Source organism: Fundulus heteroclitus, chromosome 8 (assembly GCF_011125445.2).
Source record: "Fundulus heteroclitus isolate FHET01 chromosome 8, MU-UCD_Fhet_4.1, whole genome shotgun sequence".
NCBI lineage: Eukaryota > Metazoa > Chordata > Actinopteri > Cyprinodontiformes > Fundulidae > Fundulus > Fundulus heteroclitus.
The window spans coordinates 3,438,863-3,452,033 of record NC_046368.1 but is presented as its reverse complement, the minus strand read 5'-3'; the positions used below and the strand labels follow the sequence as shown (position 1 = coordinate 3,452,033).

Below are 13,171 nucleotides of genomic sequence, written 5' to 3'. Positions count from 1 at the left end.
AAAGATGCTTATATTTACATATCTATCAATTTATAAATACTGAATCCTCCTAATTATTCCTGTTATTATTAGATATTTAAATAAATATTCATAACATAAATTCTTCTGCAGAATATCCACCAGGTCATATTTAACTTTCTCCTTATTAAGGTTTCCAACCAAGTTCCTTCTTTCTTCTACGTACTTCTTACAACACATCACTACATGTTCTACCTGAAATATGTTTACTTATTTTCAATAGAGTGTCATTTAATCCAGTATGTCCTTGAAATAACTGTTTCCTCTCTTCCGTAATCCTATAAAATAATTTTCCTCTCCTTTCTTCTTTCCATTGTTTTTGCCATGGTGACCGTGTAATCAGATAACGAGACAGCCTGGGTCGGTTAAAAAATAAATAAAATAAAAAGCTTAAATTAAAGCGGCGGGTGTTTTTAAAACAGAACCTGAAGATATTAACTCAGATAATTTAGAATAAATCAGTTTAGACTCTAAACAACAAGAACAAACGAGGCCTGAGAGCTACTTTTAGAAGATGTCGCTCATCACGGCAGCTTAACAAATACGTAATTTCCGCCTTTTTACTAAAGCCAAACTCTTACATTCAAAAAAATAATCGAAGAAAATACAAAGTTGTGCTGCGTAAAAACACGTCAATGCACAAACTGCTAGAGGTTTTACTTAAAGCTTCTGCCCTGACTGTAGCAGATGGCGCCGCCATATTGGTCAGGGCAGAGTCCTCTGTTTAACAGTACATGTTAAAATCAGGTTACCTCCATGAAAACAAACCCTTTAAATGATTTAAAGCTACTCAAATTTTCACCTGACAAAAACTGGTGTAAATATAAATTCAACCACTAACAGAAAAAGATCTTTAAAAAGGGCCAAGAGTTTTTAAGAGTAATTCAAATCATAAAGTTGAGTTTGTCAAATTTGTCTTTAGATGCAGATTAGAAGCTCTGGATTTAGTTTCCAGAAGGAAATTCCTCTTCCCTCCACATCCTCTCCTGGTTTGATTCACGCGTTGATCAGGTCAGAACTGATTTTATCACCCAAACTTCATCAGATCTGGAAAATGTTTTATCCCTCCATCTTATCAATGGATCCAAACAAATATTATCCATTTATATTCATGTTTAAAACCTACTGAAATAAAGAGACATGGTTTATCTGGGAATGAAGACTGGAAACAGAACTAGGTTGTAAAATATATTTTTATTAAAACACACAAACACTCCTGCATCTTTCCACCAACACTGGATCGGACGGCGTGGGTCCAGATCTGAGCAGAGACAGGAAGCCGCTGGTTCTGTTGGCTGCTCCTGTTTCCCAGCAGCCAGGTGTTGCTGGTTTATAAAAGGTAACTTTTTCTACTAACAGCTTCCAGAACGGTTCCCTCACCATGTGGGCTACAGACGGAGGTTCTCCAGCAGAACCGGTCCGCTCCGTCTTGTCTCTGTTTGGCTGAAATCACCAAACTAAACCGCTGAAGGTTTAAAATCCTCCAGAAGCTCTGCTTCCCTCTACAAACTAATAAAAACACATCAAACGCTCTTCAGAGATAAACTGGACCAGAATGTGGGTCAGTGACGGGTTTCATCATCAGTCAGAACCTTTAAGCTGCTGCTGCTCTGACTGCTGCGTCTGATCGGACTCTAAAAACAGCCCAATGCTAAAATAATCTGTTAAAGTTGTGCTTTAACTCGTTTCCCTTTCCTCCTGCAGTCCTCCTCCCTGACAGTATTCACACCTTTCCTCGTGTTCCAAACTTTAGTGCATTAGATGGGATTCTATGTGACAGACCAGCAGCTGAGAAACCTGAGTTAACCCGACTCTCCAGATGGATGCAGTCCTCAGAGATCCACCTCCGTCTGGACTCGCTGCCACTGGGAGCGATTTAAACCCCCATAAAACGGACGAGCCAATCAGGATCGCCGGGCGGCATTTTCCTAGATTTAGACAACAATGGCGGCTCGCAGCGAGGAAACAGGCGGCAACACTTTCCACTGCCACTCAGAAGCCTGTCGAGAAGCTTTATAAGTCACAGGTAGCGTTTAACCGGCTAACTTAATTCAACCGGCTAACTTAATTCACCCGGCTAACTTAATTCACCCGGCTAGCTTAATTTACCCGACTAACTTAATTTACCCGGCTAGCTTAATTTAACCGGCTAGCTTAATTTACCAGGCTAACTTAATTTACCCGGCTAACTTAATTTAACCGGCTAACTTAATTTACCAGGCTAACTTAATTTACCAGGCTAACTTAATTTACCAGGCTAACTTAACTACCCGGCTAACTTAATTCACCCGGCTAACTTAATTTACCCGGCTATCTTAATTTAACCGACTAACTTAATTTAACCGGATAACTTAATTTACCCGCTCTTTAGTTCCCGGGCTTTGGTCCCCAGCTGACTCAGAGCTTTTCTGCTTTCTCTGGGCTTGCTGCAGTTAATTTATCAGAAAAAGTTGTTTTAAGATGATTTTAGGTGACAAAGTCCACCTCCAGACTTTGCCGTCTGTTTATCAGGATTATGAGGCGGTTTTAATCAGCAGAGACCCGCTGGCAGGCGAGCCGGACCAATAAGACCGCAGCGTTGTTACGCGGTGCGACCATCAGAGGTTTCCTGCTGACTGGATCATGTTAGTCTGAGTTTTTATAAAGCGATTACTAAGTTAGTGGGGATATCTGAGCAGAACGGATATCAAAAGTTAAATTCTTGGCTGGATGATTTTGTCGTTCATTTTAAACGGTTTCGCCACAGTGAGTGGAGCAGCGTTTCCATCCTGCCTCTAACCCACATAGAAACAGTTTAGCTGTCCTCCATACGCAGACGGCGAGCTCTCCTGCTCAGGTGTGTCTGCGGACAGGTGGAGTAAAACAGGAAGAATATTTAACGCGCCTTATAATAAATATACGGTAATATTTAAAAGAACGTGACATCACGCTGCATCCATGACGACGGTTCTGTTTCAGGTCGCCATGCCTCACCGGTCGGTGGACGACTGGATCGGCCAATCATACGGCAGGAATGGAGCGTTCCCAGAAGGCCGAGTGGCGCTCTGCAGAACCAGAGAGTCAGGCTAACTTTAGGCTCACATTCAGCTTCAACCCTTTTTACTCTGACGCCCCTAAATTCACCTCCTGGAGGAGCAGCAGGTCCCCATCATGCTGTCCCTGCTCCCTCACACTGAATCAGCCCCCGCTGATGATGTCATCATTTGGGGCCACGGCTGCAGGAACCCCTGAAGACTGGACCTGGAGACCCTGTTAGAGGCTGCAGGAGAACCAGCCTGAGCAGAGTCAGGGGTTAGAACGGCCTAGTCAAAGTCCAGACCTGTTGTCTGAGAATCTGAGCTATTTTACAGAAGGAGTGTCAATAGTTTCTGTCTGTAGATGGCAGAACCGGTGGTAGAACCGGTGGTAGAACCAGTGGCAGAACCGGCGGTAGAACCAGTGGTAGAACCAGTGGTAGAACCGGTGGTAGAACCGGTGGTAGAACCGGTGGTAGAGGTTCTGTCGGAGCGTCACATAGAATCCCAGTAGAATAAACCCGTCTGTTAGAAAGAGAGAGATAGAAAAGTGGGTTCCTGCTCAACGTTCTGAACTTCCCCCCAGCAGCCAGACGGTCCGTTAACTCGGTTCTGCGGGTTTCCTGGACTCTGCGTTCTCTGGGGTTCTTTCCTCTGATCACAGAAACGTCTGTGAGGCACCGTAGTCGTTCTGCAGATAAAATCATTTATTACGCAACTCTGCATTCACTTATGGGTCAAACATGGGTACATGGAACCGCCTAGAACCAGAACCGCATAGAACCAGAACCGCTTAGAGCCGGCGATGGGTAGACGGAACCGGTTATAACCAGTAATGGGTTGACGGTACTGCTTAGAACCAATGATGGGTAGACGGAACCGGTTAGAACCAGTGATGGGTAGACGGAACCGCTTAGAACCAATGATGGGTAGACGGAACCTGTTAGAACCAGTGATGGGTAGACGGAACCGCTTAGAACTGGTGATGGGTAGACGGAACCGGTTAGAACCGGTGATGGGTAGACGGAACCGCTTAGAACTGGTGATGGGTAGACGGAACCGGTTAGAACCAGTAATGGGTAGACGGAACCGGTTATAACCAATGATGGGTAGACGGAACCGGTTATAACCAATGATGGGTAGACGGAACCGGTTAGAACCAGTAATGGGTAGACAGAACCGGTGATAACCAGCGATGGGTAGACGGAACCGCTTAGAACCAATGATGGGTAGATGGAACCGCTTAGAACCGGCGATGGGTAGACGGAACCGGTTAGAACCTGCGATGACAGACGGAACCGGTTAGAACCAGTAATGGGTAGACGGAACCGGTTAAAACCAGTAATGGGTAGACAGAACCGGTGATAACCAGCGATGGGTAGACGGAACCGCTTAGAACCAATGATGGGTAGACGGAACTGCTTAGAACTGGTGATGGGTAGACGGAACCGGTTAGAACCAGTAATGGGTAGACGGAACCGCTTAGAACCTGTGATGGGTAGACGGAACCGGTTATAACCAATGATGGGTAGACGGTACTGCTTAGAACCAATGATGGGTAGACGGAACCGCTTAGAACCAGTGATGGGTAGACGGAACCGCTTAGAACCAGTGATGGGTAGACGGAACCGCTTAGAACCGGCGATGGGTAGACGGAACCGGTTATGGGTCTTAAAGCAGAAGTCTGGTGCGAGTTCTGACTGAGTCAGCAGAACCTGCTGCTCCTCTCGGGTCGTCGTCTCACTGGAGCAGTTTGGTTCGGTTCCTCGGTGGAACAGTCTGAAGCTCGTTTAATGAGACAAAGATCCTCTGAATCCATCGGATCAGAACCGTTGCGGGTCTGAGAACGACCAGAACCTTCACTGCGCTGCTGCCGTCTGTCTCTACGGTCCGATCCTGGAACTAGAACCCGTCACTGCCTCCTTCATGACGGGAACCCGATGAGGCTGGAGGCCAGAACCTCCCTGCGGCCCGGCTGAGGTTCTGCCGACCCGGCTCAGTTCTCCAGGAGAACGGTCCGGAGCCGGTCCTCCTCGCTGGTGCTGACGGAGGCGATGGCGCCGTCGTTGAACTCGAAGGAGGTTCCGCCGTCCACCACCATGCAGGCGTCCCAGCAGCGAGAACGAACGCTCACCCTGCAGAGGAGGAGAGGAGCCATCAGAACCGGGCCTGCAGGGTTCTACAGAGACGGGCTTCTAACAGAACCCAACAGAACCAGGACAGAGGGACTAATGGGCCGAATCATGTCAGATGACTGAGACAGCACGGCACAAAGACTTTTACTTCTAAGTAAAACCCAGAAGGTTCTGGAGGACTTTGGGTCCGTCCAGAACCGCAGCAGAACCGGACTGACTTGTTGGCGAAGCCTCTCTGCCGGCTGCTGGAGAACACCCGGTTGCTGATGGGTTCCCTGACGCTGTAGAACAGGCGCCGCTCCTCAGGGCTGAACACCAGAGACTCGTTGTACTCCTCGGTTACTGACCCAAACAGAACCACGACACGTCAGAACCGGGCCCGTCTGGACTCAGCCAGCGCAACAGAACCGTCCACTCACCTCTTTCTATGAACTCCCTGCTGAGCGGGAACTCAACTCCAGCCTGAGACGCTGCTGCAGGACAGAAACAGCGTCAGGACGGTTCTGTTGGACTTTAGGGACAGACCTGACTGTAGAACCGGGTCCAAACCCACGCACCGATCTTCAGAACCTCCTCCACGGACTGGTCGGCCAGTTTGTTGATGTTGTAGGACCTGCAGCAGGAGACATGGTTGCTGTTCAGCGCTGAGCCGAACCAGAACCCAACAGAACCAGACATCGTTTCCCTCAACGGCTCAATGGGTCGGAACAAATTCAGCAGAACCGGATCAGAATAAATCAAACATCGGTTCTGAATCACTTTCTTGCAAGAACCGGAACCAAAAACACGAAAAATAAACATAAGAACTCAAGAAAAATAAAATAAACAGAACCACGGTCCAGAACCAGACCTGGTCTCGGTCCACACCGTTATTCTACGATCCGTTTATTTTTCTCCGGGCTCGGTTCTGCTCTCCATCCCAACGATCCGGGTCGCCTCCGGCACCATGAGATTAGCATTGGGTCCCGCAGGACGCCGGTTCCACTGCCGGGTTCCACTGCCGGGTTCTACTGCCGGGTTCTCCTGCTGGGTTCTACTTAGTGAAGCATAAACGGCAAACAGGACCAGCCTGACGCTCCGTTTGGACCCGATCCAACCAGCAGAACCTTTTCTCTGCAGCAGAAATTCTCCAGAATAAAGTTAAAGGCTCACTCAGCCCCAAACGGACCTTTTATGCTAATAAACGGTTCAGATCCTGATTCTGTGTCCTAATGGCGCCCCCTCAGGTTTAACGGGGTATTGCATTGAATTTCACGTCAGCGTCGCCATTGGCTCCAACGCTGTGACATCACAGGAGAAGTGATGTCACCAAAACTCTCTGATCAGCTTCAGGTTAGCGGTTTATTAGCTTAGCGTTCAGCTAGCTTACTTAGCTTCTGCTAGCAGCCCGCCTCCTTCAGGCACATTAGATGTGGGCGGAGTCCGGTTCTGGTACCGGGTGGTTCTGGTACCGGGTGAGGTCCACTTTAGGGATGAAAGTGGAAACATCGCAGCATAAAAATATAAAAAAACTAATCTGAGCCCAATCAGAACCAGCCTTAGTGTTTAAACGAGTCTTTAGCCGACCCGGTTGTCATTTTCATCCCTCTCCCCCTGGTCTAGCTTGGAGTGACGGTTCTGACCCGGTGAAATACTCAGAACCTTTTAAATCAAGATTAAAAACACATTTGTTCAGGATTATCTTTGACTGTTCTGGTTAAACTGTTTTACTGAAACAGTTTTTAATGTTTAGTTTTTAGTTTCTACGCGGCAGCGTAACGTGAACAGACGCGGCGCCGGCGGCCCCCCCTCACCAGGCCTTGGAGCCGGTTCCTGTGCAGACGCTGAGGCCGGAGCTCTTCTGTTTCTCCCAGGGCCCGTGGTCCACAGAGATCTCGTAGTAGGAGGCCCTATGGAGCAAGAGTGTGACATGATGTTTGAGGGCTTTGAACTTGGCCCTGTTGGGACACAGAGTCGGACCGGGTGAGTTCTGGACAGCCGTGCAGGATTAGTTCAGCTTACAGCATGCAGCGACACACAGCGGTTCTGGTACCTGGAGGACAGAGACTCCCCGATGAAGATCTCGTTGAGGCTGCGCACAGGAAGCAGGCAGGGCTTGGAGTAGGAACCGTGCAGCGACCCGCTTCCTGAAACACGGAACCACAGGAGGAACGTGAGTCCAGGCTGCTGAAAAGCTTTATAATCTACCATGTGGGAGCAGAAATGGGCGACGGGTCGGCGGTTCTGGACCGGCCCGGACTCGTACGGTGCTGCTGGTCCAGGGCGGTGATGCGGTGGGCCTGGTGGTGCTGCTCCAGGCTCAGCTGCTGCTCATGCAGGTCCACCGGCGTGGGGTTAATGCCCGTCCCTTCCAGGTGCAGCCGGATCCGCTGACGCCACAGCCACCTGAGCAGAACACAGGGAACAGGCTCGGTTCTGCTGGACCCAGGACACGCCGAGACGGAACCAGGACCTGAAGCTGAGCTGGAACCAGACGCTCCACCAGCCTCTCCGTCTGTCTGGACTTTGACTAGGCCGTTCTAACCCATAATACCTCTGGCTGTGTGTTCAGGCTGGTTCTCCTGCAGGGAGGAGAACCTCCACCCCAGCCTCAGGTTCTCCTGCAGGAAGGTTCTGGATGCAGCTCCATCAGAACCTCTGAGCTGCTCCCTCCAGCATGATGCTGCCTCCACCGTGTCTCCAGGTGAAGCAGGTTCTGGTCTCCTGCTACAACGTTCTGATCTTCTCGCTCCTCTTCCACGGAGCCCAGATCTGCTGCTCAGATCTTCCTGGAGAGCGGCCGCTGTAGGTACCAGATCGGCTCGGGTTCTGCGCCTTCTGATGACGTCACATTACGGCAACGCCACTCAAACAAACTACATAGAGCCCGCGGTCTGCATTTGTTACAAATCAATTTTATTAAGTTAATTTAGCGGTTTCTTTTTTCTCAAAAGCTTGAACAAATATTCAAGCCATTTAAAAAAATAAATAAATAAATAAATATTTGACAATTGGCTCAATGTTTGGAAGAATATTGTTAACAAAAATGGAAGGGCTAGCCAGACTAATTTATCCAGCATATATCTTAAATGTACCAAATACCACAATAAAAAATAATCAAATTCATCACAATTTCATCTGGAATAATAAAAAAAACATGTGATCAGAAAGAACAACATCAGTACAAAAAGGAGGAATGAACATTATTGATTTTAATGTGATGAATGCCGTGATAAAGTTAAATTTGGCTGCTGACTTTTATTAAAAATTAAAAGAGTTTATGGTTTAGTCTCCCTTCACAATTTAAAAAAAATTGGAGGAATTAAATTTCTGTAAGGTTGTAACTTTGATCCTGCAAAATTACCGATTAAATTGTCAGACTACCACACAAGTATTCCAAAATGATGTTAAAAGTTTTCATGCCTCGACTAATTTACAGGAAAATAACCGTAAATTAACAAAATAAAATTGATTTGTAACAAATGGAGACCGCGGGCATAATGTAGTTTGTTTGAGTTGAGTTGCCGTATGATGATGTCATCGGGTAGCGAGACGATCTGGTACCTACACCGGACTCCCTGATTGGTTCATTCAGTCAATTCTGGCCAATCAGAGCCAGGAGGCGGGACATACATGCTGGCCACACTTTTCAGATCAGTTGGTAGAAGCTGAATCATTTCTGCTTCACAGAGAAACTGGACTTTGCGGTTCCGCTGTGACCCGGTTCTGTTCGCTAACTTAAAGCCCAGAGCCTGTCGCTAAGCCCAGATTAGCATCAGCAGCAGCAGATTTAGCGTTAGCCCGACGCGCCGCCGTCCTGCAGAGCTCCATCAGAGGATTTAGGATCTTCTCCGGGTCTCAGGACACGGCGCGGGGCTTTGGAGGCCAGGTGACGTCTTTCCAGACGACTTAAACGGCTCGTTAAGACGGATCAGCGCCGCTAAGACGCTCAGCGGCTCGTTAACCACCAGGACACCTGCAGGTAAATACACACCTGAACTCACCACGGCTGAGCTTGTCCAGAGCCTCTGGGAAGGCGCGGGTGTAGCGCACAGGCAGGCAGAGGTGACCTTCGGACCTGCAGGACGGAGGCAGACAGCGGTGAGCCAAACGGGCCCAACAGAACCGACCCAAACCGGGAGACGGGCCTTACCTCTCAGGGTCCGTGTTGACTCCCACCACCGGCTTGTCCTTGTTCAGAACTTTACTGGCGACCAGCAGCATCGTCCCGTCGCCTGAAACCCAAACCAGCGTTAGTCAGACGGACCCAGCGACCCGGTTCTGCTCCTCACAGAACCTCCTGACACCGAGCACGACTCCGGGCAGCAGTCTCAATCCGACCCACTTAAATGTTCTGGTGAGGTTCTGAAACGGAGAACCCGTCCCTACCAGCAGGGGAGCCCGGTTAGCAGAGCAGAACCGGACTCTGCAGGAGAGGAACCGCTTTAGGGCCGACCCGACAGAACCAACTGGACTTTTATTACTGGCAGAACTAGTGAAGAACTAAAGAATTTATTTTAAATAGTTTTTGTCACTTTTTATTTTCTATTCTCTGAATCTGTTTTTTTCTCGTTAAACTCTTGTTTCCTCATTTCTCTGATGAACAGAAATGCTGAATAACTTCCAGACCCTGAAAGCTGAGGTGGTTCTGGAAACAGAACCAGAACCAAACGGATTTCAGGAGCCAGAAAATAAAAACATAAATAAAAGCAGCAGGCAGCTCGTTTCTACCGCGCTCAGCAGAGGATTAATTCCTCCTGATGAATTTCTAACGAGCACATCAGACGGGTCCAAAGACACTTCTGGGTCCAATAAGCAGAACCTGAGCGGTACCTCCAGCAGAGATGATGGCGTCGGCCCATCGGACCACCTCCTCGTTATATTCTCCTCTCTTCACCACTCGCACCTTGATGCCTCGCCTCCTGCAAACACAAAGACCTTCAGCTCCGTGTGAGGACCAGCAGAACCGGGCCAGCAGAACCGGGCCAGCAAACCGGGCCAGCAGAACCGGGCCAGCAAACCGGGCCAGCAGAACCGGGACTCACTGCAGGCTCTCCAGAATGTGCTCCACGTTGTTGGTGTGAATGTTGTGCCTCTCCAGCAGGCCGCTGTAGCTGGAGCCCTTCATGGCGAGCTGCAAAACAACCAGAGAGTCACAGGTTTAATGAAAAAAAATCTTTTTCATTAAAACGATTCATTTTTCTAAGACAATACATTCACAAAACATTTAGAGGTGCAGAATAATGTATTCATCTTACCAAAAGAAATTAATATTTAGTATATAAACAATTGTTTTATACATTTTGGGAGTCCAAAATATATAAAAATATACTTCAGGTTACTATGTCAACTAAAAGATCTGAGATGCCAACGTCATCATGAAATTATTCTGCACCAATAGGAAAGCAGGTTGAAGTCATGTGACACGGAGCTCAGGGTTGCCAGATCCCTGTAGCTCCCTGATACGCTGAAAATGGCTTCTTCTCGCTGTTACATTTCTCTGATTTCTCAAAAAAGCAGCAAATGGAGGCTGAACAGAACATCAGTCGGGTTTAGAGCAACGACCCCGACATCAGGAAGCTCAGAAAGTTGCTGCGTTCCTGCTGGGTTAAATGTTTGCTAACGCTAACTAAAGGACCTGGCAACCGGCTGGTGAACAGCTGACGGTAGGAATGAGAGCGGGTGAGCGCCGCCTACTGGCTGGGAGGAGTTAAACCTGTAGCTGTTTCAGAAGTGAACTAAAAAAAGACTTTTAGCTCAGATACGCTGAGCTGAGAATCATCAGTGAAGCGACTCATTCAGAGTTCGTATCAGTGAAGCGAATCGTTTGTATCAGTGAGGCGAATCGTTCAGAGTTCGTATCAGTGAAGCGAATCGTTTGTATCAGTGAGGCGAATCGTTCAGAGTTCGTATCAGTGAAGCGAATCGTTCGTATCAGTGAGGCGAAACGTTCGTATCAGTGAGGCGAATCGTTCGTATCAGTGAGGCGAATCGTTCGTATCAGTGAGGCGAATCGTTCGTATCAGTGAGGCGAATCGTTCGTGTCAGTGAAGCGAATCGTTCCTATCAGTGAAGCGAATCGTTCGTATTAGTGAAGTGAATCGTTCGTATTAGTGAAGTGAATCGTTCGTATCAGTGATGTATCAAAGTAAACCTGAACGCTCCAGGTGTATAAATGCCAGTTTTAACAGCAGTATTTTTCCTCTGTTGTAACTTTTAATTTATTCACTTTCGACTGTTTTTATGTTTTAACTCCTTCCTGCTTCCATCTTCTCTTTGCTGCTGAGGGACAATAAAGGCGGCTTCTATTCTCTTCTACTGGGTTTGCTCATGTAAACTCCTCACAGGTGAGACAATGTTCAGGTTCTGATGTAAAAGCTGAGAGACGTTCGGTTCAGAGAACAAACGGGTCCGTTAATGATTCTGTTGGCCCAGAGGGGCTGAACACAGCGGCACGCCGCACCTTTCAGATATTTATTGCTATAAATAGTTTAATGCTCCCACTTATGAACACCTGGCTGCTTTAAATGGAACAGAACCACCGTGATCAGAACCCTGACCCAGTACACAGTGATAATGGACACCATGTGGACCCAGACAGAACCAGTGAGTGAAAGTTCGTTACCAGCTGCTTCAGGTCCTCTTCACAGAGTCCAGCGTACCGGTACCGCTGCTGTTCGAACTCATACCGGGTGGTTTTAGTCACCACGGCGACCCTCTCCGGTTTGAACCCAGTCCTCGGTTCTGTTGAGGAGCAACCTGTGTGCAGAGGCCGGAGGAGTCCGGTTCTGACCATCCTGGTCCCGAACCACAGCAGCTTCACCGCCGTGGACCGAGCCATGCCTCCGAGCACAGCGGGAACCGGGATCTGGAAGCCGGGATTATGGCGAACCGAACCGAGCCGCGGGGTTCTGGAGCTGCGGTTAAGGAGGGGACATGGTCCGGGTCTGAGAGGAGCTCAGGTCGGTCACACAGGCGGGAGTCCGGTTACAGCTGCCGGTCCGGTCCGGTTCGGTGTCTCTGTGGGAAGAGCGACAGTTAACCGTCCGGTTAGCAGTGACCGCTAACCTGGTTAGCTTCTTAACGCGCAGCCGTGCTGACCAAGCTAAAGCTGCTAGCAGCGGGGCTAATCTCTGCCCAAATTTATACTTTAAAGCGGCTCATTAAAACATTTCTGCTGCTTTTACTTTGCAACACGGAGCGCATCAACACCGCGACCCGGTTCTGACCAGGTTCGGCGCCAGAAAACACAAATAAAGCAGAAAAACAGGAAACTAGAGGGCAGGACAGCTGCTAAACATACCAGGCACCTTGGCACGTACTCCAAATCTACGTAAATTACGTAGATTCTCTGTGGATTGTCTACGTACGCGACGGAACAGGTGCTGGGAAGTTCAGCTTCTCTTCGGGATCCACGTCGTTTGGCTCAGTTCCCCTGGAAGAGCCGGATCCTTTGTTCTCTAACCTGTTACCTTCATTTTATCCAGGGAAACTCTTGCCCTGCCTGATTTTATCAGAAAAAAATAAGTTTACCAGTAAAACAAACAACTTAAGACAAAATTATGGGATCAATCCCGGCCGTTCCTGCTGGAAAACCCTCTGATATGTCTGAATTAAAACTATTCAGTGAAGCAGACTCAGAACCAGCTGTCCAGTCATTACAGTCAGAGGTTCATTACTTTTTTATGGGATCAATAATTAAATAATAATTAAAATGTAATCTAATCCAAACACATTAGCAACTTTCACTGTTTTCCCTTTTAAAGTCTCAGAGTACAAGGTGCGTCTTCCTACGGCTGCAGAAATCTCAGATTACACACTGCAAAAATAGAACTAAAAATAAGAAAATATTGCTTAAAATGAGAGTATTTTTCTTTGATTTGAGCAGGTAAATAACATTGTTTGCCAGTGGAATAAGATTTTTACACTTAAAATAGGAACAATTCATCTCCATCATCTTATTTCAAGTGCAGTATATCTAATTGTCTTATTTTAGGGGTAAAAATACTCATCCCATTGGCAAAA

At 47.9% G+C, this 13,171-nt stretch overlaps 1 protein-coding gene across 7 annotated transcripts; it reads right to left on the bottom strand.

Moving 5' to 3' along the window:
• Positions 1 to 3,717: 3,717 nt before the first annotated feature.
• On the bottom strand, positions 3,718 to 12,506 carry nadk2 (NAD kinase 2, mitochondrial). Of its 7 annotated transcripts, none has more exons than XM_036139938.1 (14): positions 12,450 to 12,506; positions 11,772 to 12,166; positions 10,192 to 10,280; positions 9,980 to 10,068; positions 9,300 to 9,381; positions 9,141 to 9,224; positions 7,413 to 7,552; positions 7,200 to 7,293; positions 6,961 to 7,104; positions 5,725 to 5,780; positions 5,587 to 5,640; positions 5,386 to 5,509; positions 4,332 to 5,167; positions 3,718 to 3,972 (listed from the first exon to the last, which is right to left on the bottom strand). In XM_036139938.1, exons 2-13 carry the CDS (start codon positions 11,985 to 11,987, stop codon positions 5,029 to 5,031), a joined length of 1,311 nt encoding a protein of 436 aa, XP_035995831.1. In that variant the 5' UTR covers positions 11,988 to 12,166; positions 12,450 to 12,506; the 3' UTR covers positions 3,718 to 3,972; positions 4,332 to 5,028. The 7 variants fall into 7 exon arrangements, with proteins under 7 accessions (XP_035995831.1, XP_035995830.1, XP_035995833.1 ...); XM_036139937.1 differs by having other exon boundaries at positions 3,718 to 4,312; positions 4,492 to 5,167; XM_036139940.1 differs by having other exon boundaries at positions 3,718 to 4,312; positions 4,582 to 5,167.
• Between the last annotated feature and the right edge of the window lie 665 nt (positions 12,507 to 13,171).